This window comes from Diplotaxodon limnothrissa, linkage group LG17 (assembly GCF_057381915.1).
Source record: "Diplotaxodon limnothrissa isolate DT_005_m linkage group LG17, D_limnothrissa_male_GT1.1, whole genome shotgun sequence".
Lineage (NCBI taxonomy): Eukaryota > Metazoa > Chordata > Actinopteri > Cichliformes > Cichlidae > Diplotaxodon > Diplotaxodon limnothrissa.
Window position 1 is genome coordinate 5,240,959 of NC_140612.1, and position 25,959 is coordinate 5,266,917.

The 25,959-nt window shown below is 39.6% G+C and overlaps 1 protein-coding gene across 1 annotated transcript; it reads left to right on the forward strand.

Annotated features, from left to right (window-relative positions):
- The first annotated feature begins 225 nt into the window (after nt 1-225).
- On the forward strand, nt 226-10,519 carry LOC146614526 (uncharacterized). Its single transcript, XM_085376836.1, has 5 exons — nt 226-267; nt 1,575-1,685; nt 1,809-1,877; nt 9,783-9,878; nt 10,430-10,519. The coding sequence occupies exons 1-5, from the start codon at nt 226-228 to the stop codon at nt 10,517-10,519; spliced, it is 408 nt and encodes a 135-aa protein (XP_085232962.1).
- The last annotated feature ends 15,440 nt before the right edge of the window (nt 10,520-25,959 follow it).

Consider the following 25,959-nt stretch of genomic DNA (forward strand, 5'->3'; position numbering starts at 1 on the left):
GATCTCAAAACACACTGAACCCGAAAGAGTGTGTAAAAAGAGAGGACACAGTTCTTCTTGACCTACAGGTGAGTTGAGCTAATTTCTGATTAGCTATTTAACTCTAAATGCTACAAAGTTTTCACAGATTTTGAAAGAAAATTAAATGTGTGACATAAAAGCATCACTGAGACTTAATAAAATGTGAACATCTGTGTGTCATGAGCCGCAGATCTGTTGTTTAAGATGACGCACGAGAAGAGGTTTCAAGGCATTCCCATGTCAAAGGTAAGTTACATGCTGCTGGGATTGAAGACTCATGGGTGTAGGGTTGAAAGTTTCTTCATATATTTATTCTTCACCAACTAGATAGATAATTATCCTCAGATAACATAAAGTAGAACAATTCTGAGAAAAGCCAAGAAAAGAAACACAGTAAATCAAATAAACAGTTTCCATTTCCTCGGTGCATTTGTTCCACATGTGTATTTGTCATTTGGGTTGAGATCTTGTGAGGCAGCTGAGGTCATAGCAGATGTCATTTAGTGTCATTTTTATATTCATGAGACCTTTTGGTGATCCCAGTAAAAGGGTGACCTAGTTATGAAGCAGCACTTATCTCTTGTCCCGCTGTCCTACATATTGACAATGTCCTACATTTGACTGTTTCAAGTTTATATAAGTGAACATTTGTAAAACCTGGATTCAACCCAGTGAATATGAAGGAAGCAGGGAAGGCAGGCATCATGGTAAAGTGCAGGTTTATATGTCTTTTGCTGTCAATAAGCCCAAGGGGGAAACAGTCACCAGTCACCACAAAGTTACAAGCTATTCAGACCTTCCAGAAAATGTAGTGGTGTAAAAAAGTTAAAGTAAAAAAATAATCTCAGACAAGAAAAACAACATGTCATAATTAACATGTTAGAAAAACCAATGAATGGCTGCATCCCGACTCAGGCAGCAGGCTAGCAAAGTGAGGCAGTGGTTAACGCTGTGGCATTACAGCAAGAAGGTTCCTGGATTGAAACACTGATGGCAATTCTGTGTGTGTAGTTTGCATGTTCTCCCTGTGCCTAAATTTCCTCTGAATGCTATGGCTTCTTCCCAAAGGCAAGTAAGTTAACCCTTATGTACTGAAATCTGATGACTTCTTAAAGTGAATTAAAATACACAAAAATAAATGAATTTTAAAACTTTTCTAAAAATTTTATACATTTATTTTTGTATTTGGTAATTTTACCCAAATCAAATACCTACTTGCCAGTTCTCTAGACAAAAAACATTTAGCATTGTTAGCGTGCATCACTGGACATTAGCATCTAGTCATGGGTGTTGCACTTACAGTAACATATGTGGCATAAAACTATGAACAGAAGCTTTATGTGAATCATAAAGTGTGGTGTGTGTAAGAATGAATGCCACATAGAAATGTAACTTCAATGAGTCTCTAGTAAGAAATAAATACTGAATACTGAAATACTGAAAATATCCAGACACCACCAAGGGACTACTTTTTCACCACTTCACCATATTGCCTGTGTTCCAGCATTGACGCTGTTTCATGACACTCACAAAAGCCACTTTTCTGGTTCTAGTCAATGAGAGGTTTGTGTAAAGAGGAGGACTATGCATTTCTGAGAACATCGGAAAGGACAGAAGGAGCGGCGGCTTTAGGGAACGACTGGAAAGACAGGAAAGAAGAGAGGGTATGGCAAGTGCGACCGAATCAAATATCACACCCCAAATGTGCACAAATTTCATGTATATCCATGTGTTTGTGTGTGTGTGTGCTGTGTGTGTGTGCATGTATGTGTGTCTGTGTGATTTAGGTCCGCAGGCGATTAGAGCAGGAGCAGCAGGAAAAAAAACGACTCAGAGAAATAGAAGAGAGCAAGAAGGTGAGCAGACGCGTGCACACACATACACACATGACTGGATGGTTCACACTCTACAAGTCCATACATCTGCAAAACAAACATAGTCTTCACTTCCAACCTTTGGCACAGCATGAAGGGTTGCGCTAACTGACAGCAGCTTAGGCTCAACAGCTTGTACTTGTTTCTTCTTAGAAACCACATGCCTGTTACACACACATACACACACACACAGGTTGGACACAGGAGCCAAGCAATAGTAACTGAATGTGACCGGTGCTGTGATAGATCAAGCTGGCCATCAGCGCTATTTATTGGAAACCAGGCACTGTTTTAGCCTTTCAGAGTTTAATAATTGAATGTTCTTGACTGGGAGGATGCTTTCCATAACACTTTTTAAACAGCTTTTTCAAGGGTTTTGTGTGAAAATGATCTTCCTTATTAAGTTATTAGCAAATACCAAATGTGAAGTCAGTGTTTTTTGTTTGTTTTTTTATTTCCTTCACTTGTGAGGCACACACACTGTGAAGGTGACTCATTTATTCACATTTTAAGACGGCAAGCTTAGGTTTTCGTGAGACCAGGTTGTAGTAATCAGTCTGATGGAAACAGAGAGCTGAACTATCAAGTAGACGGGCCGTGGTGTGACGCCAAATCAATGAGCATTAATCTACCGTTGAGGTTCACTTTGTTGCTCAGGGCAAAATCAGATCGACTTCCTGGAATTAACAGTCTAGGCAACACAATTCTGGCCCTCTGTCAAGACTGCCAGGGTTTATCAGTCGCTTTGGGAGAGCATGTAGACACACACGCAGTAGAAGAATGAAATAGACATTTGGCAGTATGAAACAAAAGAAAGTGGTTTTGCATTGATAGTACGGATTTATTCAAAACACAACACAACACATAAACAGTTGCCAAAACAGATGGACACTCTCATGGACTTGGAATGCAGCATACACTAAACAGCTGTGGACGCTTTGAGCAGTTGCCCAATTTTTGACAAGAGCGTGTTAAGGTCAACAGGGGACGAGGGCTTGCTGTTGCTGTCAGTGTTTCTGCTTCTCTGCAGAAAAAATAAAAAGACAGGAAGCTGATGACAACATTTACCCTGATAGAGTAGACAGTCACTCTCACAGCAGTATGGAATGTACTTTCTGCTGAACCCTAACTTAACCCAGAGCCACACATCAAAAGTACACACAAATGTGCATGGACTCAGTGACTTATGTCCTCTGACATGTGCACAGAGAACACAGAGAAACATACAGCCAATGCAGAAAAGCAACCTGAACCCAAACAGACCTCCAGTCTTCATTAAACAAGGGTTAATCTGTATAAAATGTCACACGTGCTCACCACTGGAATGTGTCAGTCGAGCCATATGAATACCAGAAAACCGTTGTAATGTTGACAAGTCAACATGGAGATTTAAGTGAGTGCATTACAATGAATTCAACCAAAATAACCAAACGAAAAACTTAATAGATGGGTGTCTTTTAAACCTAAGCTATATTGCCAGTGTTCACTCACCCATCCACGTCATCGAATTCAGGTAATCGCTTCCATGGCCACAGGTTGATAAAATCAAGCATCTGGGCATGCAGACTGCTTCTACAAACATCTGTGGAAAAAATGGGGCACGCTCAGGAGCTCAGTGAATTCCGAATGAATTGGTACTGTGATAGGATGCCACCTGTGCAAAAAGTCCAGTTGTATATTCCTCACAATTGCACTTGTCGTGAGGAATTAATTCAGCTGCATCCAGGACTTACTGATTTTTATAGCCTGGTCTCGGACAACTGAAAGTCCTTGAAAAAGGACTTGAATCACCAAGCAAAATGCAAAGTGTCAGATGTAGTGGTGTAAAGCATTTCTCTGGAGTGATGAATCATGCTTTCCTGGGAATCCAAAGAACGAGTCTGGGTTTGGTGCTTGTAGGGAAAACGGTACTTTTACTGACTGCATTGTGCCAAGTGTAATGTTTAGTGAAGGAGGGATTATGATGTAAGGTTATCTTCAGGAGCTGGGCTCTGCCCCTTAGTTCTTTAGCATACCAAGACATTTTAGACAGTTCCAGACTCACAACTTTGTGGAAGCAGTTTTGTTGATGGCCCCTTACTGTTCCAACATGACTGTGCACTGGTGCACAAAGCAAACTCCATGGATGATTATACCTTTGGTGAAGAAGAACTTGACTGGCCTGCACAAAGTCTTGACCTCAACCAGACAGAAGACCTTTGGGATGAAATAGAGCAGAGACTGCAGACCAGGTCTGACCTCTGAAATGGGATTCTGGAAGAGTGGTCAAAAATTCCCATAAACACAGTCCTAAACCTTGTGGAAAGCCTTTCCAGAAGAGTTGAAGCTGTTATAGCTGCAAAGTGTGGGCCAACATGGTATTAAACCCTATGCATTAAAAATGGGATGACACTCAAGTTCAAATTCAATTCAATAAACTTTATTGATCCTGAAGGTTGGCCCCGAAGGAAATTGGTGAATGCGTGTGAAGGCAGACAAGTGCATACTTGTCTGCCTTCAATATTGTGCATTTCCAAATTAGTTCTCTGAAGTTGGGGCAAAAAGTTCTTGGTTTAGAGCCTGTTTTTGCTAAATTATGTACTATTATAGGCAAACGCACTGAATAGTGATTGCAAGAACAAGCAACATTTTTTAAGTCTTACATAAGCATCTGACATCACCTAAATCAAAGGCCTTTGGTTCAGAGACATGGAGGCAGTTACAGTGGTAGTACTGTACTACTGGCTACATTAGATTCTTTTGTGCTGCTCAACTTTGGCGCTGCATTAAAAGTCCTTAAAAAACACCACACACATACAAATTATGAATCTGTAGTGAAAATTCTGAAAACCTTAGCATAGTTCATTGCTGCATGCATATTGTTCATGTTACAGATCATACCGTACATTAACCAGACCTAGGAAAGCTGCTGTTTTCTTTGATGAGATGGGGCAAAATGGAGATCATCTACATCTTGTCCTTCACATTAAATAGGACAGGTACCATCCTGATTGCTACCAGGTGACACTTCATAAGCCAGAATCCTTAATGGTTAGGAGGCATTCTGCTGTCCGACAAACCGAACAAGCAACTGAAATCTCACAGAAAAAACATTTCGTTTTATAAACTACAACAGGCTAACTTACTTATTTTATAGTTCTATATAACATTATTATCACATTGACCTTCAGAACCATCTATTGAGGAATGTGCATTTTTCCTCTTCCCCCCATTCCTTTGACAACCTGAAAAAAGTCATAGGGTGCAGCATAAAAACAGGTCAGCTACAGCATCCTTTTATATCTCTAATTCTAACGCACGACGCAGAGCTGATCTTCAAAGACATGGCAACATGTGTCTGGCATCTTTCCTTCTTGAAGCAAACTGGATAGACAGACTTCTGACTTCTTCAGAGTTTCCTAGTTTTTAGATTGAAAAGCTAAAATATTAATTAGCAATAGGACGCATTGAAAACTCCTGGAACCAATGGAATTTGCTGAGAGCCTTTGTCAAAAGTGATGTTTTGTTCATTGCCAAAGTTGTCAACCTGAAGTTTATCTGAACACAAAGCTTACCCCTTACAATATAAAGTGCCTTGAGGCGACTGTTGTGATTTTGCGCTGTATAAATAAAACTGAATTCAATTGAAAAGAGGAGATTTTCGTGTGGTGAGGGTCTCACTCTCAGTACTTAGTAATTAACTAATGATAGCTGTATGCAGTCTATTAGCTCATATTTACTGTTAACTCCCCCTATATGTGTTGAAAGCTATTCCTTTGGGTTTTTTATACAAATAATGTCTGCACGTTAGTTCTGTTAGTGATGGAGTTCACCTTTCTTCACCTTTCAGTTCCCGCAGCATCCTGTGGGAGTACGTTTTTATTTAGTTTCTTTAATGGCTTATAGCATCTCCAGTCTTCTGCGAGATGACAGACCAACGTTAACCAAGTGTGACCTTCCTCCAAATATTTGTTCTTTTATAGTTGACGTCCAAACTTTGGCGTGTTTCACACATGTAGTGCAGATTAAAATGCTTATATAACTTTCCTGTGAAATACAATAATTATGACCTTCTGTCATCTAGTGTCATCTGCACAAGGGGGGTGGGGGGGTGGGGGCATGTAAACTGCTAAAAACAGAAAGAGAGAGAACGCACATTTGTTTACATATTTCTGTAACTTTTTCCAAATTATTAGTGATTACTAACAAAAGCTGCTGTGACTCAGTCTTGAGTGAACATTACACAGAAAACAGACAGGACTGTGCAGCGATCAAAACTTTGAATTGCAGTTAGCAACTTTAAATTTCATACTATGTACATCTTTGTACTATGTGTTCATTAGCTGCACTTTGACTGCTTTCAGGACACATTTAACTAGAGCCAAGATGAAGGTTAATTAGGAACTGCGACCTCAATTGACAAAATGTCAAATTTAGTTACATTTTGTAAAACAAAATGTAACTAAATTTAAAAACAATTTTTTTAAAAAGAATGAAATGATTTGAAAATCTAGATCCATTTCTTTATTCTCAGTACAAAAGAAAAAATATTACATGTTTAAACTAAGAAAATATTAAATTTTTGAATAAAAATATTAGCAAATTTTGAATCTGATCGCAATAATACATATCAAAAAAGCTGGGGGAAATAAAAGTTAATTGGCAACAGGTCAGTAACATGACTCAGTATAAAAAAAAGAGTCTTTTTGAGAGGCAGGGTTTCTCAGAGGTAAAGATGGGCGATTTTGAGAATAATGTTCCCCAAAATAAAATTTTCATCATCTCCAGTACTTGATGTCATTAAAAGATTTGGAGAATCTGGATAGCTATGACAGAAGGAGCAAGAGTAAATGGGCAAATTTAGAAGATGGTGGACCTGCTGTGATGGGGTTTGGAGACAGTGGCAGTGACAGTTGATTTTGGATGCTTGTGGTCTTCAAGCTCTCAGGCAGGACTGCATTTTTTCTGTCTTGGAAATCGCAGCATGGGCCCAGGATCACTTCCAGAAATCATTGTTTGTGAACACAGTTCTCTGCACCATCCACAAATGCAGGTTAAAGCTCATTTAAAATGGACAGAGGCAAAGTGGGAAAACTGTTCTGTAGTTAGATGGTTTGAAATTTGAAAGGAGTTTCATTTTAAAAAGCCTTCATCTCTGATTGTATGTGGGTATATTAGTACATACAGATCTGTCAGCTTGCACATTTGGAACAGCAACAGCAATATACAGTTTTTAGAACACATGCTCCCATCCTGTTGATGTTTTTTTTCTTTTCAGGGAAGGCCTTTCACATTTCAGCAAGAGAACACTAAACCACACACTGCAGCTATTAACACAGCACGGCTTTGAGGTAGAGTCCAGGCGCTGAACTGGCTTGTCTGCAGTCCGGACCTTTCACCAGCTTAAAACATCTGACTCATCATGGAGTAGAAAACACAGCAATGATGCAAGGGGACCATTGAGCAACTATAGAATCCTACATCAGACAATAGTGTGACAACACTGTGCTCTCAAAAATACAGCAACTGGTCTCTGTAGTTTCCAAATGTTTTACAGCAGCGATCCCCAACCTTTTTTGCGCCACGGACCAGTTTATGCCCGACAATATTTTCACGGACCGGCCTTTAAGGTGTCGCGGATAAATACAACAAAATAAAACTAGTACCGGTACCGAAAAAAAGAAGATTTATTCATAACACACGTGAAAAGACCCAGGAAAACCGAGTAAACGATAAAAACGATAACAAAATAACACTGAAAACCGATAAAAACCCTGAAAACCATACATTTCATACCTGAGCCTCAACTCTCGCGGCCCGGTACCAAACGACTCACGGACCCCCGAGGCCCGGGGGTTGGGGACCGCTGTTTTACAGACTGTTGTAAAAAGAAGAGGGATGCTGCATAATGATAAACATGACCTCGTCTAAGCTGTTCCAAACTGTGTTGTTGCCATCTAATTCAAAATGAGCTAATATTTTTCTTAAAATGGTACATTTTCTCACTCTCACGTTTAAACTTATATATGCAAATTCGTTTTAATTAAAGAAATTATCAGAAAGTTTACCAAACACTCCTTTTTCCCAAAATCTAAATTTTCTGGCAATTATTTCATAGTTCAGACTTTAAAAGGTTAATTCAACTAAAAACTAGTACTACTACTACTACTAGTACTAGTACTAAAAGTCACAGCCGGCAATTTATTGCTTAAACATGTATATTGCAATTTATTTCATTTTTTCAGGGTGAATGTATTTAGTAGAGGTCTGAAAAACTGTGTTTTTCCTGTTTTGTTATGTATGTATCAAATGCAATGTAGTTGTTGTTACAGGGTTAAACATCCAAAATCTAGACCTGCCTTTACATTTTCCAAAACCATCCATCCAGTGGAACAAATTGGAGTGTTTGCCAGGCTGATTCTGGCCCTTATGTTTAACACCCCTGCTCTGTTATAAAGTTTCACTTTAATTGGAATGAGACTTTAAAAGTTATTGAGACCATAAACTCAAAGTATGTAAGAGGTTGTAAAGCCTGTGAGCAGCAGGGCCATGGAAGTTTTACTTCACAGACCTGGAGGTTACATCCACGTGTCCGCCTGTAATTCTTCATATAAGCAAGTACATCCAGAGAGGAAATAAATCTAAGAAAAAACAGTTCAGAAGACAGAAAAACAGAAAAGATACACAATCATTCTCACTTAATCCTCCATAATATTTTGAGGCTCTGTAGGATTATTTTGATGGCTAAAGTTCCCCTGGTACAGTGATATAACAGGACATACATTCTGCTGGGCTTGCACCGCAGAGCCTTAAGTAGGCGTGCTTGTGTGTGTGTGATGAAAAGTTCTGGGTCTGCTGGCGGGTGTGTTCCTGACCTCAAATTTGAATCTCTTGTTGAATCTCTTGGATCCAATTTCCTGCAGTGTGTTTGTGTGTATTTTTAAGTAGAATTTACACACATGTGTGTGAGAGAGAAGGCCGATGCGAGTTGCGCTCAATGAACAGCGTCTGTCATTAATTAACGTTCCCGTCATGCTGTGTGTGGGTCTGGGGAGCCGTAATGTTTAGAGGAAGTTGATGTGAGCGAGGGAGCCATTTGCTCTAATGTCAGTCAGTTTCAAGAGGAAGACTCGCTGACACATATGGAGTGAAGGTGAAAGCAGTTACACAGTCAATGCGAACACACACACACACACACACACACACACACACACACACACACACACACACACACACACACACACACACACTTCCAGACAAACAACCAAGACATTCTTTCTTTAAAGGCCTTTGAATGATTATGGAGAGGGATATGGGGTAGCACTCTTGGTGCAAATTTGCTCAGACGGGCGATCACTGACAAGTTGACAAATTGAGTTGATTATTTTCCGTCTCAACTCCACTGACAAGTTTGTGGGAGCAATTTGCCAAGTTTTGATGATTGTGGAGTGTCATTGTGAGGATCAGTCAGAGGGGCTTTGGGTTGAAACATTAACCGTCAGCAGACGTGTTACTGTTGTAATTATGAAAACTACGGATGTAGTTAAACTCATTTTTCATGGCTGATTAAGACAAATGGAGTATAAAAAGGCAGTGCCAGCTGCTGGACTACTCTACATGGAATATTGCTTGTAAGCAGGGTACAGTTCAGATTCTTTACACTGACAGAATGGAGAGTTACACTTAAGATCAAAGCAGCCTGTATGTGGCCCACAGTGTAAAATGAGTTTGACAATTTGTTACCATGCAGTATTATTCCATGTACTTGGTTTCCCCAGTAAGAACCACTTCCTGTTCTTAACATCTGATTTCAAAAGGAATGAAGGGATTTCACAAAACCAGCAGCTAAGACAAATGTGTCCATCTTTTATATATAGTCTATCTTAAAACTGCATTTTGGTCTTTCAGGAGAAAGAGCAGCTGTGGCGCACTCATGTAGCAGAGCTGACCTCCAGCCAGGAGAAGACTCTGCAAGACAGACTGGCAAGGCTGCGCAGATTCAGGGTGAGGATGACAGGCAAACACATCCAGATCTCATTACCAACTGTTGATGTGAAAATCATGCACCTGCTGTTGTTTGATGTGGTTGCTGTGCTGAAATTCACATTAACCATACGAGATTCAACACCACAAAGCGACAGCCTAAGCAGCCGCAAAGCTTCTAGAGTTTCACTGCTCCAGCAACACAGAAAAGCTTTTTTTTTTCTTTCTTTTTTTTTTATAAAGGACATGGAGTTTATGAGACACTGAGCGGTCATGGACGAAGTCATCAAGTTACAGAGCAGTTACAATTTAGGGTCATTGATCAGGTGCTGGATAAAGAGACTAGTGAGTAGCTTTGAAGCGATATTCATGACTTTGTCATTATGTCATTCATTCTGGTGCCAAAAGATCATTGATCTGTCTTTCAGTCAAATATCACTATCAGGGTTTTTTTTTTCCTATGCTGGTCAGGTTTATGCCATTGCTGTCTACACACATATTGTGCACCTAGCAATCATCAAATGTGTAAGTGTTTAATGTTCAAACACTCTGAGTCTTTTTTTTTCATGCAGGAGTTCCAGAAGAAGGTGATGGAAGAGGAGTCTGGAGAGGAGGGTGCACCAAGCAGCCAGGCAGTCAATCAACTCCTCACAAGGATGTAGATGCATTAAAGGATAATCAAGAAGAAGGCTGACCGCTGCTTTAGTGGCCAGAACATAGCATTCTAATGCAAATATAAATTTAACAGTCACATACTGAATGAACTACTTTAATCTTTTAAAGTTAGTTATTGTATCTGACAGTGCTTCTTGGGGATTATACCAGAGATTGCTGTTCTTTTCCTCAAGTGTTTCAAAAATCTTGATACACTGTAACAAAGAACTGGTTACATTGTGATCTTGCCTAAATGAAGCATGCATTCTCCTTGCTGTTGCAAATCAGCTGGCTGTTTGTCTGGTGTGACTTTTTTGGGGGGGGGGGGACTAACAGTCAAAATGTCTCTAGAATTCGTCACAGTGCAGCTCCCTCCAGGATATCCAAGAAATAGATTGTCAGCATCGAGTTTTGTTTCTCTTCAGAAAGTTCAAACCAGCCATCAGGCAACCAGACATGATGGAAATGTTAAACGTCTTATTTTAATACAGTAGACACGACCGAAGGCTGATTAAGGAAGGGCGAGTTTGGGAGCCTGTGCAGCAACTTGTGCTCACATAATATTTGACTGTTCCCAATACATTTTCATCCCACTGTATCGCTTCTGTTTCTTTTCTTTTCTTTTGTTAAATTCTTATATTAAACCGCAGTTGTCCAAAGGACTACTGAGGCTGCCTCATGTGTTATCAGGAGAACATAGCCTAGTTTGAATTAAAGGGAGGGAAAAAGCCCAAAAGAACATTCAGAAAGACAGGCCCCTGAAAACTACTGTGAACCTGAAAGTAAATTCATTTTTTCGTATGTCTTCTGGTCCACAGGTCAGCTTCTTAAGTGAGGTATTATACCCATACTTAAATCTTCAGCATGTTAAAATGCACACTTTGGTGCATTTTTCAAAATGTTTCAGTGTATGTTGGCTCTGATAGTGGTCTCTGGATTTATGCTTCCAGCAATACAATGTAACTAATATGGTGTGTGCATTCAGGACAGTCAAGAAAGCCTTGCTAAATAGAGGGATTAAATGGAAAAGATAGAAAATAGTCCTTTATATATATTCAAAGTCTACTGCAGTTTTAGGGTCACCGAGGAAACAAATAACAGGGCTAGCATAGTCAGAGTTGTTATCCCCAAGTATGTATATCAGTCTGTACTGCTAAGCACATTACTTAGAACTTTGACAGTGGAGGCAGGTGCTCGCACGCCATGTCCCAGTGGTGGTTAGCGTTAGGCTAAAATTTGTGTGAGCAATTTGTTACTGTGGGAAATATTTTAATTGCATTCTTGCTTCATCTGCAGTGTTAATTTTGACTGAAATTTTAATTTAGTTTTAATAATAGGCTTTTGACTAAAAAGAAAATTCTAGGGAGAGGAGCTACGCTAAGAGAGCACTTAACCAACCAGTGTTAAGTGTAAAGAGGGCATAGCCATCAATTGAGTACACTGTCATGAAATGTTCACTGTAAACATCCATTTTGCATGTCTTTGCTTTAATGTCCCAGCAAAGGCCAAACAAGATTAAGGTAATATGAGTTGGATTGCTGTAAGCACTCGTCATTTCCAAATGTCTTTTCTGGAGTTTTTTGGGGGGGGGGTTGGAAGTAAAAAGAAACGATGAAGAAAAAACTCAGGAAAGACTTGCAACAACTTACACACACACACACCTTCCTGTCACACTTCAAAGTTTATGTATTGACACAGATGGAAAGACAATTTGGTGAGTCTCAGCTGTGATCCCTCTAAATATAAATGTGTGTGGGAGTTAAAAGTTCCTGCTTTGTGCGTTCACATCCTCACATGCAAGTATGTGCATTTTGCACATGCGCGATAAAGTACTTTTACTTATTTGTCTGCACATGTGTGTGGACATTTTATATAGTGCATTAACCCACCACCATTGTGTGTGTGTGAATTTAAGGTGTGGCCTGGGTCCTATAGGACCCTTTCATCAGTGCACCGAAGGGGAAAAAAAGGACAAAACATGTCGAAAGAGATGAAGTGAGCAAAGGTGAGATGAGGAGGAACAGGAGTTTCCAGTGTGTAAGAGCAGATCAGGAGAAGAAAAGAGGAGAATATGTCCTACAATGCAAAGTATAGTATTGCCTGAGGACACAGACATACAGGAACATGAACCGTTTCCCTCCCTCCCACAGTGTCTCTTCAATAGTATACCACAGTGTGAGCCTTTTCTGTGTTTATAATTATTTATTATATTTTATATGATATATTTATTTATTAAAACTGTGGACAGGTTTCCCACATTAAAGAGGCTTTATTATTCTAATTGCTTGTTTTATTGTGCAATTAAAACACACAATGTTCTAACGAACAAAAAGCCCCCACTATATGCAGAGCAAATGCTCTGTGGAGTTAACTATTCATTTTTGCATTTTCAACTGTTACACCCAAAGCAACATAGAGTGCACAAGAGAGGTGTAGAAAAGAGTGCAGACAGGTTGGAGTGGGTGTAGATTACAGAAGGATAGCAGCAAAACTGAAAGGGAAGGTTTACGAGACTGTAGTGCTGTGAGATGATGGACGATGTGGTAGAGCTTGATGTTGAACAGTTGGAGATGATAAGATTTTTGTTATTTTAAAGGAAGAGCTCTGGTTTAGCAGTTTGGAGACAAAGTGGGAGAGACAAGGGATGGTGTGGACATGTGCAGAGGAGGGATAGTGGATATACTGTACAGAGGATGTTGAATAAAGAACAGGCAGGCAGGAGGAAAGAGGAAGACCTCAGAGGATGTTCAGGGATATAACAAAGGAGGACATGCAGAGGGTTGGTGTGACAGAGGAGGATGGTAAGGCCAGGATGAGATAAAGGCATTTGATTTGCTGTGATGAACAATAAAGGGAGCAGAAGAAGTCTGTGATACAGCACAATCAGAATCTGCTCCCTTGAAAAATTATGGGAGTTTTAGTATTAGCTGATTTATCAGCATGTGTCAGTTTTCCAGATAATTTGAAATCTACTAGCTGCTACATATAAAATCAGAACAGAAAAACAGTAAATTTTTTAGTGTATTTTGGGAGGGCTTTTATTGTTTATTGATAGTGAAGAGAAGACTGGAAAGCCAAGGAGAGAAAACAGGTTAAGAGACAGTGTCTCAAATGTTTCTGCAAACCAGTGAAACAGTCTTCTGTAACCCAAGAAGCGACCTGCAGGGCTGAAAAATGAAGCCAACATGCAAAGGCCAAAAACTGCAGTTCCCAGCGTGGCCACTTGAGGCTGATTTCAAAAGTGAATTGCAAAATTTCGTTATAAAACCCCACATGTTAAAATTCAACCTAAAAGGATGTTCACAGCCAGCTCAAAAAAAACAAACCAACATCCATCCTCTTCCACTTATCCTTATCAGATCACCAGCCTGCTACAGGGCTAACACTGAGGGACGACCATTCACACCCAGTAGCGGTTTTTGATAAGGGCGACACGGGCGGTTGCCCGGGGCGGCATCGTGGTGGGGGGCGGCATCATGGGCATCTGCAAAAAAAAAAAAAAAAAAAAAATTGCTCGTATTCATGCTGCCCTGACGTCATGCCAGCGCATACTGGGAATGGCATAGGCACCGATCGGTTTTCTATCGCCCATTTGCTGGGAGTAAGGGTGACCTCCGTTTGCGAGGTTCGCCTGCTGCTTGCGGCACAGGAAGGAGAGGGCGGGGCGGCGGGGGAGTCTCTGGCTGGCTGGAGCGGCATCTAATCCGGTCGTTAGGTCTGACGTCACTAGCCGTGTCTGGGCCTAAACTCCGCTGCAGGTCCATATATCAAACGATCACTATGGCATTACTGAGAGTTGAAAAACTGTCTAAAGTCTTTCATCTTTAATAAAATGATCAGCGTTCTGCTCTACCAGGTGTAACAATTGAGTTTAACATCCAGTATATAGCATGTCCTGACTGCGGGGTTTTGGAAACAAATTAAAACGTACAGCTCTGTTATCATTTCCAACATAAATGAATAATAATAATAATAATGGATTTATATAGCGCTTTTCAAGGCACCCAAAGCGCTTTACAATACCACTATTCATTCACTCTCACATTCATACACTGGTGGAGGCAAGCTACAGTTGTAGCCACAGCTGCCCTGGGGCAGACTGACAGAAGCGAGGCTGCCATATCGCGCCATCGGCCCCTCTGGCCAACACCGGTAGGCAAGTAGGGTAAAGTGTCTTGCCCAAGGACACAACGACCAGGACAGAGAGCCCAGGGATCGAACCGGCGACCTTCCGGTTACAGATGCGATTCCCAACCCCCTGAGCCATGGTCGTAAATGAAGACAGAAAACTAAACAGCAGTGACGTTTGTAGGGTTACTGAAGTTTGGCTAACTGGTATATAATGATGTGCTACGTGACTGCTAGCGACACAGCTATGTTAGCATAATAAAAACAAGCTAACTTTTTTTCCACTCGATAAAAGTTAACATGAGTGTTCTCGGTGGTCAGGAACAAATGCAATCGCATGGCAGGATGCTGTAAAAGGACCAAACTTCAGCCAGGAGAGCAACTGAGATAATCCATCCACAATACGAGGTTAGTCATTCATATACTGCTGCATGGGCTGGGCTGTAGTTAAATCCTAAGGTTTTAAAAACTGAGCTTAAATAAATGATTAGCGGTAATAAAAGCAGAGGGAGGTCAACAGTGATCACTGACTGTTTTCACTGAGCTTTTTGAGATTAAATAGAAGAAAATACAAAACATTAAACATGTTAACAACACAAAAGCCATATTAAACGCAGACTACTTTAGGCCCGAAAGTAGGATTCGTCACGTCATCACTTAACGACCGGATAACCAACTCACAAAATAAAAACAAAACAACAAACACGAAAACACCAGACATTATGATACAGACTTATAATTTGCACCGATGTTTTTTCAAAATTCAATACGCGAAAAGTGAGCGCGAGAGCCCTCGGTGCGCCTGCTTGCTGCCGAAGTCAAAGTAAAACTTTATTGTCATCTCTGCTACATACAGTCCAGTATATAGAGAGAGGAGACGACGAGGCTCCAGTTACAGCAGTGCAGTTAAACAAACAAACAATAAATATAAGAAGAGTAAGAAAATAAACATACACTTTAGGACCAGGGGTAAAGGGATCAATAACAGTTTAAAATTTATAATTTACAGTTTGATGATTTAAAGTCTCACACACAACCCGTCGAAAGGTGAGGGGGGCCGGCTGCTGCCAAATAGCACATTTCATTCATAATGATGTAAATCCAAGCCCATTATTTATTCATGATCTGAATCCTGGGTTACGTGTAATCCCAGAAATAAACCCTAGACAAAGTGAATCTGTGAACTAAGGTGTAGGTCTTTTAGGTTATGTTGTGGTGATTCTCGGGTTGGGGGATGGGTGTTCATACTGGAGTGCAAAATTATAACCACTGGAAGATGGACAAGAAAAGTTCAAATCCATCAGGTGCTCAGTTTAGAAGAAGAAGAGAAGAGAGGAGAAACGAGCAAAAGATGCAGGTAAGCAGATGTGTCATTGGATAATGGCAGGTCATCCTGAAACAATCAGAATCAGAATACTTTATTAATCCCTAAGGAAATTATGTGGGTTACAGTTGCTCCAAGAAGAAATGGTAAAAATAGTAACAGTAACAGGCTAAACTCCGAACAATACATTATTTTACAGATTTTAATATTAATTAGTCATTGTCAGTTGTTGATTTGTCCTGTTCTCATACTATGCATACTCTCTCTCTTCGTGTGTGTGCATGTTTCTGTGGTGAAGTTCAGTGTGGTTCCGACAACAGTTTTATGTTAATGTACAATCCTTAATATGTTTTGTGGACAATTCAGAAACGGCAAGTAACTTAACCCACTAACTCCATAGCTCTGGGCCGTGTAAGGAAGCTGGGCTACCTGGAGAGTAACACGTGCAGGACCTTCTTACTGTAAGGCAACAGTGCTAACCACCACACCACCATACTGGCGTGAAAAAAAAAAGTTTTTGTTACCATTCAGGTTTCCCTTTTCATTTCATTTCACTGGATGAATTAAAAAAAACAAACAAACATACATTTGGATCCTATTAAGGCATAAATTTAGGATGATGCCACTTTAATTGACCAGTGTTCTAAAACAGCTCAACAACAACAACTCCTACCCTGAGGCTAAGTTGAAAAATGAGAAAATTCCTTGTCTTAGGAATCGAAATTCTTTTTGGAAAACATGGACCCCACATCCTTTGAACTAAAGACAGGTTAAGAGGTTATCAGCTCTCACTTCAAAAGCCTGCATCTCTGATTGTATAGAGGTGCATGAGTCCACAAGAATACAACATTCCTCTCCCAAATATCCAGCAAAATGGACTTCTCAGTTCTCAAATATCCTTCTGGAGAATTGCAAAATCACATTAGCATGTAGGACCTTTTTTATTGTCTGTGTAGGGTCAGTTATCCAGGTCACGGTAGTCTTGAGTGCTTAAGAAAAGAAAGCAATTGGACTTCTTTAAATTTTCTGAAGACATTTTTACCTTTCATCCAAGAGGCCTCTTTGGTTCTAAAAGCAAATGGTGGAGAGTCCCAGGTATTTAACCCCTAGTGGGGGTTGTCTTGATGCATACTCAATCATCTAGGTAGGAAATTCCCAGAAAGTTGATTCTGTTCTCTTAGTGGGTGTTGTCCCCTTTAGACGTGGTCCTCGGGGTAGTTGGACTAGCATTGATCATGTCGTCACATAGGCCAAGGTGCACTTTAGACTCAGCAACACTCTTAAACAAAAACTGGTTCAACTCAAGGACAAGCTCCCAAACACAAGTTACACAGCACAGTGTTTGATATGTTCAGACCTCGAACCTTGTAGAACATAAACCTTCACTTGAAGAAGAAAAGCACACTCTTTCAATGATTCCAATGTTCACATTCTAGACTGAGGTGGTTTAAAGGGGAGGTAAAAGAGGACATCGTTCACTGTGAACGACCATGGCAACACCAGCTGTCCACCACCTACAGTGGAGTCTTGAGATGCATTACCAGGTGCTTCAACCCCCACTCACTGCCTCGGGTGCCTTCCACCGGTCACATGATGGGGTGGGACAAGGTCTCACAGTGGTTTCACCCTTAACCCCAATGGTGATTCTAACAATCCCCCCAGCCCACCCAATGTTTTCACACTTTGGCTCAATAGTAGGTCAATGACCCTCAGGGGGAAAACACACACACAGGGATAAAACTGTGAGTCTCCACCTTTTGTATTTAGAGCTCAAGAAGCCTCTCAGATGACAGGTGAAACATCTTCACATGCCTATAAAAAAAAAAATCTAGCTGCCTTCTTTACAAGCTCTTAAGACAGCCTTTCCCGTTACGCTAATATTAATGCAGAGAACAGCAGTGGTTGAAAACTAACCTGTAGTGTTGTGTTGTCTTGCACTTCTTTTGCATAGTCCACAAAAAAGTTTGTAAGACTCCTTGGAAATATTGATTTCTATCACTAAAAGTGTGTGCGACACAGCATTGTCCACGACAGCTGGAACAGGCTCCAGAGGCCTGTTTAAATGAACCTTTTTTTTTTTTTAAAGGATTGGCTATAAGTCTTGCAATTATTCAGTGTAAGATTTGTGTGACCAACATAAGTCTGACAGCGAAACTCTGTTACATGCCACAGTTTGCAGAACATGTTATTACACCCAAAACAAGACAAGTTAACTGCACCTAGCTGATGCATCATGGGAGGAAATACAGTTTTGTCATCTAAAGAGACACACCTAGAGACAAAAGGAGCACTTTTCAGAAAAGTAAACGGTATTATGACTATGAAGGTTTTTTTTTTCCTCCTACAAATAGAATTCATGATAGAAATGTAATAAAGGAGGATGAGCTAGTTAAACATTTAGTTCTCAAACTGTGTGTGCAGAGAACCATAAGCAGAAGCGTGAACACTATTGGAGACTTGAGACAAATCTGGGCAGGTCAGGAATTAGCCTGAGGCAGGTGACTGACACACACACACACACACACTTTTATGAAACACAATTGATGAAACGCACACCATGTGCATGTCATCTAGAGTCATCTACTTTTAGTGCCTGGTGGATCACTTTTAATCAGAATCAGAATACTTTATTGATCCCTAGGGGAAATTCTTTTTCGTTACAGTGCTCCATTATAAATAACCATTAACAAAGACAGAAGAAAACAGAGCTAAACTAAGAGAAAAAGCAGGAGCAACTGTAACAGGCTGCACGCTGGTTGGCGCATGCGCACAAAAAAAGCTTTAGGTGAGAACTGTCTAATTTCACATGTTTCACATTGCGAAGGTCTGATATGCATCATTAATTTATGGTGTTTGCAGACTAACGACGCAATCGCCACAAGAGCAACTAAATGTCACATGCTTAGAATATAAATCAATTTGTAGTATGAATTAAATATTATCGCAGCAAATGCTTAGCAGACAAGCCAGACATCCTTTATTAAACAAAGGAGGATTTACGTTTTTATTTCTCTCTGACTCTTTGTCTGCTGATCTTTCTTTTCTTTGTAGAGCTTAACAGACCAAAACATTTGGTAACCTTCTCTTATATTTACATTTTCACTTTAAGGTTTTCATTATGTTACATGACATTATTCATGCAATATTCTGCAATCAAATAGCCTCAAACCAGACTTGCATTTATTCAGCTCTGTGTCTTTGCATATCCTTACCTCATTTACACCCTTCGATCATGAAGACAGAGAGTGTGCAACAGGTTCGTATGATTTTGTGGTCAGCTATCAGCTTATGCTCAGACTGTGTGTCATGCTAAAACTAAGTCAATAAATCCAAATATTTATGTGCCTCTGGTCCCCAAGAGCAGGGTTTTTTCGTTTGTTTTGGGGTTTTTTTTTTCTTTTTTTCAAATGACCCAGCTACAGGCTTTAATATACGTTGCCTGTTAAGCCTGTGGCCAATGTAATCCTCCCTGAAAGCACACATATACTCAGGAGATCAGACCGTCAAACCAGACTGACAAATACATAAGGTTAAAAATCCGTTGCATATCCGGCTTTAGCTGAGTTAACAGGAAATTTGAACATTTCCGGTGTCATTACATCATCATTAGCCTGCAACTGTGATTTTCTCTCTTTTAGAGAGCAGATAACCAAATTTTGGATCGCTCAGCCCACTTACAAAAGTCAGGCAAAAGTTTGCTTGACAGACCAGAAAACACATTTTTAGCAACAACTAAACCTTACCCTAGCCCATGTGAGGAATGTGAATCCCATAATGCCACACTCAGGATGTCGGTTTGTAGGAATGTGTTTGCCACCACCCACAACTCGGCAGCTGGTGTTGATTTTAATCTCAGTGTCACGATCATGTAAGCGGATTGTGATTAGACACAGTTGTGACCGATTCTATAGATTTTGGCCATGTCTACAGAAGTGTGCGCACGTCCTTCAGCCTAGTTTTACACAAATATTTGAACAACCACCTGTTTTTGCTACATTCTGCATCTGGCCCACAGAAAGCCACAAGGTTATTTGCTATCTCCTTTTTCTCTCTCTCTAAATTAACTTAAGCTACTTTCACAGATGAATAAGCAACCCACTGCACTCAGCAGGAGATAGTCCACACTAGATTCTGTTCTCACCATTGGAAATACCGTCTTTGGCTTAGGCAAAGAGAGCTGTCTGGGTAGAGCGGGAAGCCAACAGGACAGCCATTGCCTCAGTGAATTCATGGACAATCACCCAGTGGTGTTTTGTCAGGACAAGGCCTTGTCAAATCTAAAAATAGATATAAATGAACATACCAAAGTAAAACAATGTCTCTCAACTTTCATCTTGGACGTTGCTGTCATAAAGCTTCTCACCTTTTTCCATCAATCCATATGTTACTGCCATCTTGTGAGACAGTCAGCTACTGCCACTGAAAGTTGGGCTTGTTAGGTGCTCATAGGAAACTGTAGCTGTCTGTCTCTTTCCTTGTATGGGTGTGGCCATCCCTTGTTGAAATGAGTGGAACTGGGCAAGCTGACCATATCTAGTCTAATGAAACAGGCAAGATGAAGGCTCACAGCACTTTCAGGTTAGCATCTACGCGATTGTCTCAATCTAATATGTTTAACCAGCTACTTTTCCAGCACTCTACATTCATTTTTCATTGGTATGGACCAATAACCATATTACACCCTGCTCGAGCTTTTTAATTCAGCTGATTTTCTTTTTGATAACAAATTTTAATATTACTTTATTTTCAAATAAAGAAGCAGACCTGTGTTTGAGCTTTTAGTTTTTTTTGTTTTTTTTTAATTTAATGGATAGGTGGTCCACACAGGACAGCCACTACAAACATCTGATTTATAGAATATGATGATGGTAATTAAACAGAATATAAAGTATTACACTATGTGGGACCACATCCTCATTTAGATTTGACAGCATTTCTAGTGGATAATGGCAGATGGCTTGAGCATGAATTGAGGCTGCGGTTCGGGGAATGCCTCAGGGGACTGGCTGCAGCTCTCGAGCCAGGCAGATCCCCATGTAGTAATGCAAAGTAAATGAATTGGAAATTGCAGGGAGGGTGGGGCATGTAAACAAGAACGTAAACAAGAACACCAGACTGGAACAGGTATCTATGGAGATGTGGTCCTACTCCTGAAATTCAAATACATCATCTATAATTCAAATTCAACCTTAAATATTGGCAGCAGTAATATAAATCCTCCACTTGTTGTTGTCAACTAATAGTAAATAATATTTGGAGTATAGTAGCTATTTATTTAAATATAGCAGTAATAAAATTTTCCAATTGTTCAACCAGGAGGGAGTGCAGAAACACGTCCATGTAGATTGCAGACAGCAAGTCTGTTTTTAACTGATCCAGTTTATCTTCAATTCCTAAATAGTGGAAGCAGATGTTTTTTGTTTGTGTGTGCATCACCCGGTGTACGTCCTTACCTTTCTGTAAAATTGACCACATACCGTTACTTCCCTCTGGCTTTGTACTAGGGAGGTCACAGACTGAAGATTTTTTAAATCAGACATTTGTATTAATACCTGCTGATGTTCAAAGTATCCCAGAAAGGAGTGGAGTCTCTCACAACAACCCAGTATTTAAGCAGACACCGATTTCTGTGTCTAACTGCCTTTTTCCTCTTTCCTGTACAGCATAATGTAGTTCCCATAAAAATAGACCTATTTTGAACAACATGGAGTGGAAAGCCAATGCTGGGACTGAACACACTGGAAGACATCCAAGCACTGTCTTAATTGGGAGCAATCACAGTCATGTCCAGTGTATTTCTGGGGTAAGTCCATACATGGAGAATACTGAATCTGGAAACTAAATGTGAACAGGAAAAAAACACGTACACAATGAATCCAATAAAGAAACAAAGAAATGTCATTTCTTTGTGCTCATGAAGCACAAAGACAACCTGGAAACTTGCAGGAGATGCTGACTGCCTATACTAAGCTGAAATGGCTAATTAGAAACATTTGGTAATCAAATGGGAAGAGGAAGTAAAACTGAAAAAAAACCCAAAAAACAGAAAGATTCTTTAACCTAAACATAACCAAAACTGTGCTAGTTAGCGTTGCTAATTGTCTTTCTGCTTAGCAACCAAAGCAAAATTAACTGCACGCTTACACAAGAAGATATGGCCGTTTTTGCTTGTAGATTTATAAAACAGAATGCCGCTGGAAGCCAGCATTTTAGGTGTACACCTAACCACACAATAGCTGAAAATAAACATAAAAACCTCGTGTTTTAAAGTAATGGTCCAACGAGGGAGTTGAACCCGGCTCCAAAGTCAATAAGTAACTACCGCTTTAAGCCAGACTGTTTTTGTCAGTTTCTAAGCACAAGGGAAACTATGTTCCCACAAGAACACAGCTACCAATTAACCATCCAGTGGCATTGTTTCTTTGTTGTAGCTATGTAATTTTAACACATCACTTACCACCACATGATTAATTATTAAGAGGTCATGAATAATTCACATATTTCTGTGAGTTGTTGCTCCCTTCTGTTTCAACCAGCTGACAAATGGTGAACGAAGGTTGACTTAGTTTAGCTCTTGTGTGTCCTGTGGACTGGTCGCACAGCACATGGTAGGGCACACATTTTGGCTTTAGGGACAAGTTGGCAGAGAAAAGAGGTTGCTAGACTTGTGCTCATGCATGTTCATTTCCAGCATCAGTCATCTGATGTAATGACAAGCTCATTTTCTGTGGTGAAGTTTAGCTTTCCTTAGGCATCCAACAACAACATAGCTATTTGGCCTCACACTATAAAAAAAGGAAAACTATGTTTTCATAGTGTTTCATTGCAACACACTTGAAAGCGCAATGCCACAAACAGTAGTACATATTACTTGGTGTTGATGTCTGATTTCTGTGCCTTGTGTTGCAATCATGTTTGCAGGGTTGGGCCAGATTATTATATAGTCAGTTACTCAATGCAAATAACAACATATTGTAATTAATAAGTCAGTTAAACATGTGTATTATTGTATCTGATCAGTATTCTGACAACACTTAAAATATCTTACACAAAAGAGACAACTTTTTTTTCAAAGCTTCTTCAGTAAACAAATTGATTTTCCAAATTAAGCATTAGCTGATGGTCAAATTTAACATTGCTTGCAAAAACAGTACTGTAGTACATTACTACTTTACTGTAGTACATTCTGTGTGCTCTTACCTTGCACTAGCATCAGACTGAAAATTTTTATTTTAAAGAAGTATTCAAATCATAATCCTTATTGATGAGGCCATAATCTAACATATTTACACATTTTGTTAAATATCATCTACAGGTGTAGTTTCTTATTTTTAGAGTGACTACTACGAATGTTGTTGGCGACTAATTTGTAGTTGATTAATCATGAGAAAAATCAAATCCAGTTAATGATATTTGTAATAAACATTGGCAATACAAATACTAGGGGTGTATATACAAGATATATGGGACTGTCAAAGTCTTGGTTAATAAGCTTTAAATGACACTGAAATGCATGGAACCTTGCACCGTATACATGTGTGGCTAACATTAGTAGTGCTAGCACCAGTAGCCTTCCATCTCTGCAGGCTGGCATCTACACACCTGAGAACAGCCTGCATATAACCTTTCATTTTCTGCATCCGAGTACTGTCTGTCAACATTGGTTCACACAGCTGTCATCTGATTACTTTCCACTTTGTTTGTTGTGACAACAGCCCATCACACAGGGAGAGGCAAAACCCATTAGCCTCGGATAGTGTCACTCTAACATTGCGAACCATCTTTGTACATAAATTCTTAAAAATATAAGAACAATATATTTACCTTGCATTGCAATACCATTTGCATTTCACCTAACCAATGGAGTAGAGCTGTTGTATGATACAGTATCATGCACTGCTTGTTGTGACTATGGTAAGAGTCTGTGCACCGTCAGCTGCAGCTGCGCGGTTAGGCACCCGTTCGTGTCACAGCATTTAGAAAGAAAAACAGAGATTGACTGCCTCTCCCAAAGAGCACTGCCAAGACAAATCTATGACTAAAATTTCAGACTTTGGATGACACAACTAGCAATGATTGTTTTTTGTTTGCTATGATTAGGATTTTTTGATTTAAATGGATGAAACTGTGTGGACATGGAATGACTGTTGTGATGGCTGTTGAAGACAACGCATCTTTCACAGATGCATCACAAGTTGAAATGACTCTATAGAATGAGCAGCTGTTGCAGATAAAGTATGAACAGTAACCTCATGTCCAGTGATAGAAGGAAGAGCAGCAGCAACTTGCTCACACTTGCAGCTGGATACTGTCAGGGAGTAAAAATATTACAAAGTGTCACATCATCTCTTTTCTCTTACAGTTATGTTGTAGAAAGTATCTTGGCTGTCCATTCAGATATTCAATTATCAGTTAGCAACAAACTTTAAGTCACACAAACTAATACGAATCCACATCTTCATGAGGACATCTTATATCAACTTAAGTTGATATCAACTGCTATCAACTAAAGCTGGCAAAAAAGTTGTCAAAGTTCCCTTGTAAAAAATATTTGAATGTAGAAAAACATGTGGGTAGAAATCAGTACTAATTTCATGCATGATGTAAATTTTTTAGATATACCTATGAGGTTTATTTCACCTCTTTTTGGATATAATGTATGAATTTTGATCGCAAAGACTGCGTTTTACAGGTTTTGGTTGGCTGCTATATTAAACTGAATTACAAAACAGTACTGTTTAGTAGCATCTGAGCTTTAACCAGATAAACAGTACTGTTTATCTGGTTAAAGCTCAGATGCTACTAATGTGCAGTATTTATTTTTGCATCTACTCAACCATTAATTCATATTTCGATTCAGCAAAGCAGTGACTTCACTCAGTAAGATTTAACGTATTACATCACTGGAAAATTCTCTGCAGCAATTTGCATTTGCATAAAATCACCATAAACCAATGGTCAAAATACAAGATAGACTTTTAAAGCTGTATCGGGGCCTCTTTTGTCCACCAGGTGGCAGGAATAATCAGAAACAACCCTAAAACAACAGTTGCTACAACTTTTGTATCAAGGTGTTCATGGACATATACAGGGTAGTATAAGCAATCCAAAAAAGGTGTGTTTCATAAATTTAATGTAGAAATACAACCTTTGCTGGAGTCCAAAGAGACGTCAGATTTTATGACAGTGTTTGGCAGGATGAGACGTACTTTGAAGCAAACCATCTTTTATTTCACTGGACATAGGCACGAAGAGACTCCCTTATGAGGATTATTCTCTTCATCGGTTGCAGTTTTGATGCATCAGATTTTTACTGGTCAATAAAATCCAGTGTCTGTTCATGTGGATTTACCAGCAGACATTACTGATAATGCCATGCTCTAACAGCCTCATATATTCGTCATGTTGTATTTTTCTTTTGACCAAGTAATCACACTAAGACTACCTGGTCCAAAAAAAGACCAATAAATAAACAGAACTATGGGATAAAAGTACACATCACACAATGTGAAGAACCAATCCATCTAACAATTCTGTATTTAGGATTTTGTACACCATCTTAAACTAGGACCAACATTTTTTGAACAACAGAAAGTCGTTTAACAAATAGATCTTAATTACAACTTCCTAAAGTCGATACAAATAAAGTTAACAGTCTGTCACTGAGTATTAGATGGGCAGATGATGTGACAAATGCAAAGTAAAGAGCAGTTACAAGGCCTCTGAAACAGCACTGAAGGTTTACAGCATGTCGGCATATTAACATTATTACAAGAACTAGATATTGAGTGTCAAGAAAGTACCCTTTCATTCCAGTGAAGATTCACTGTCCCATCACACATCCTTGAAAAGTATACAATATGCAGTTGGCCAGCAATACACATTAGCAGCAGGAGTGATTCTTCCACACTATTAAATCTGTGAAGATTAAAATTAACAACACTTTCCCTCTGTATTTTTTTCCAAGAGGGCATGAATTGAAGCAGTTTTGGTTAA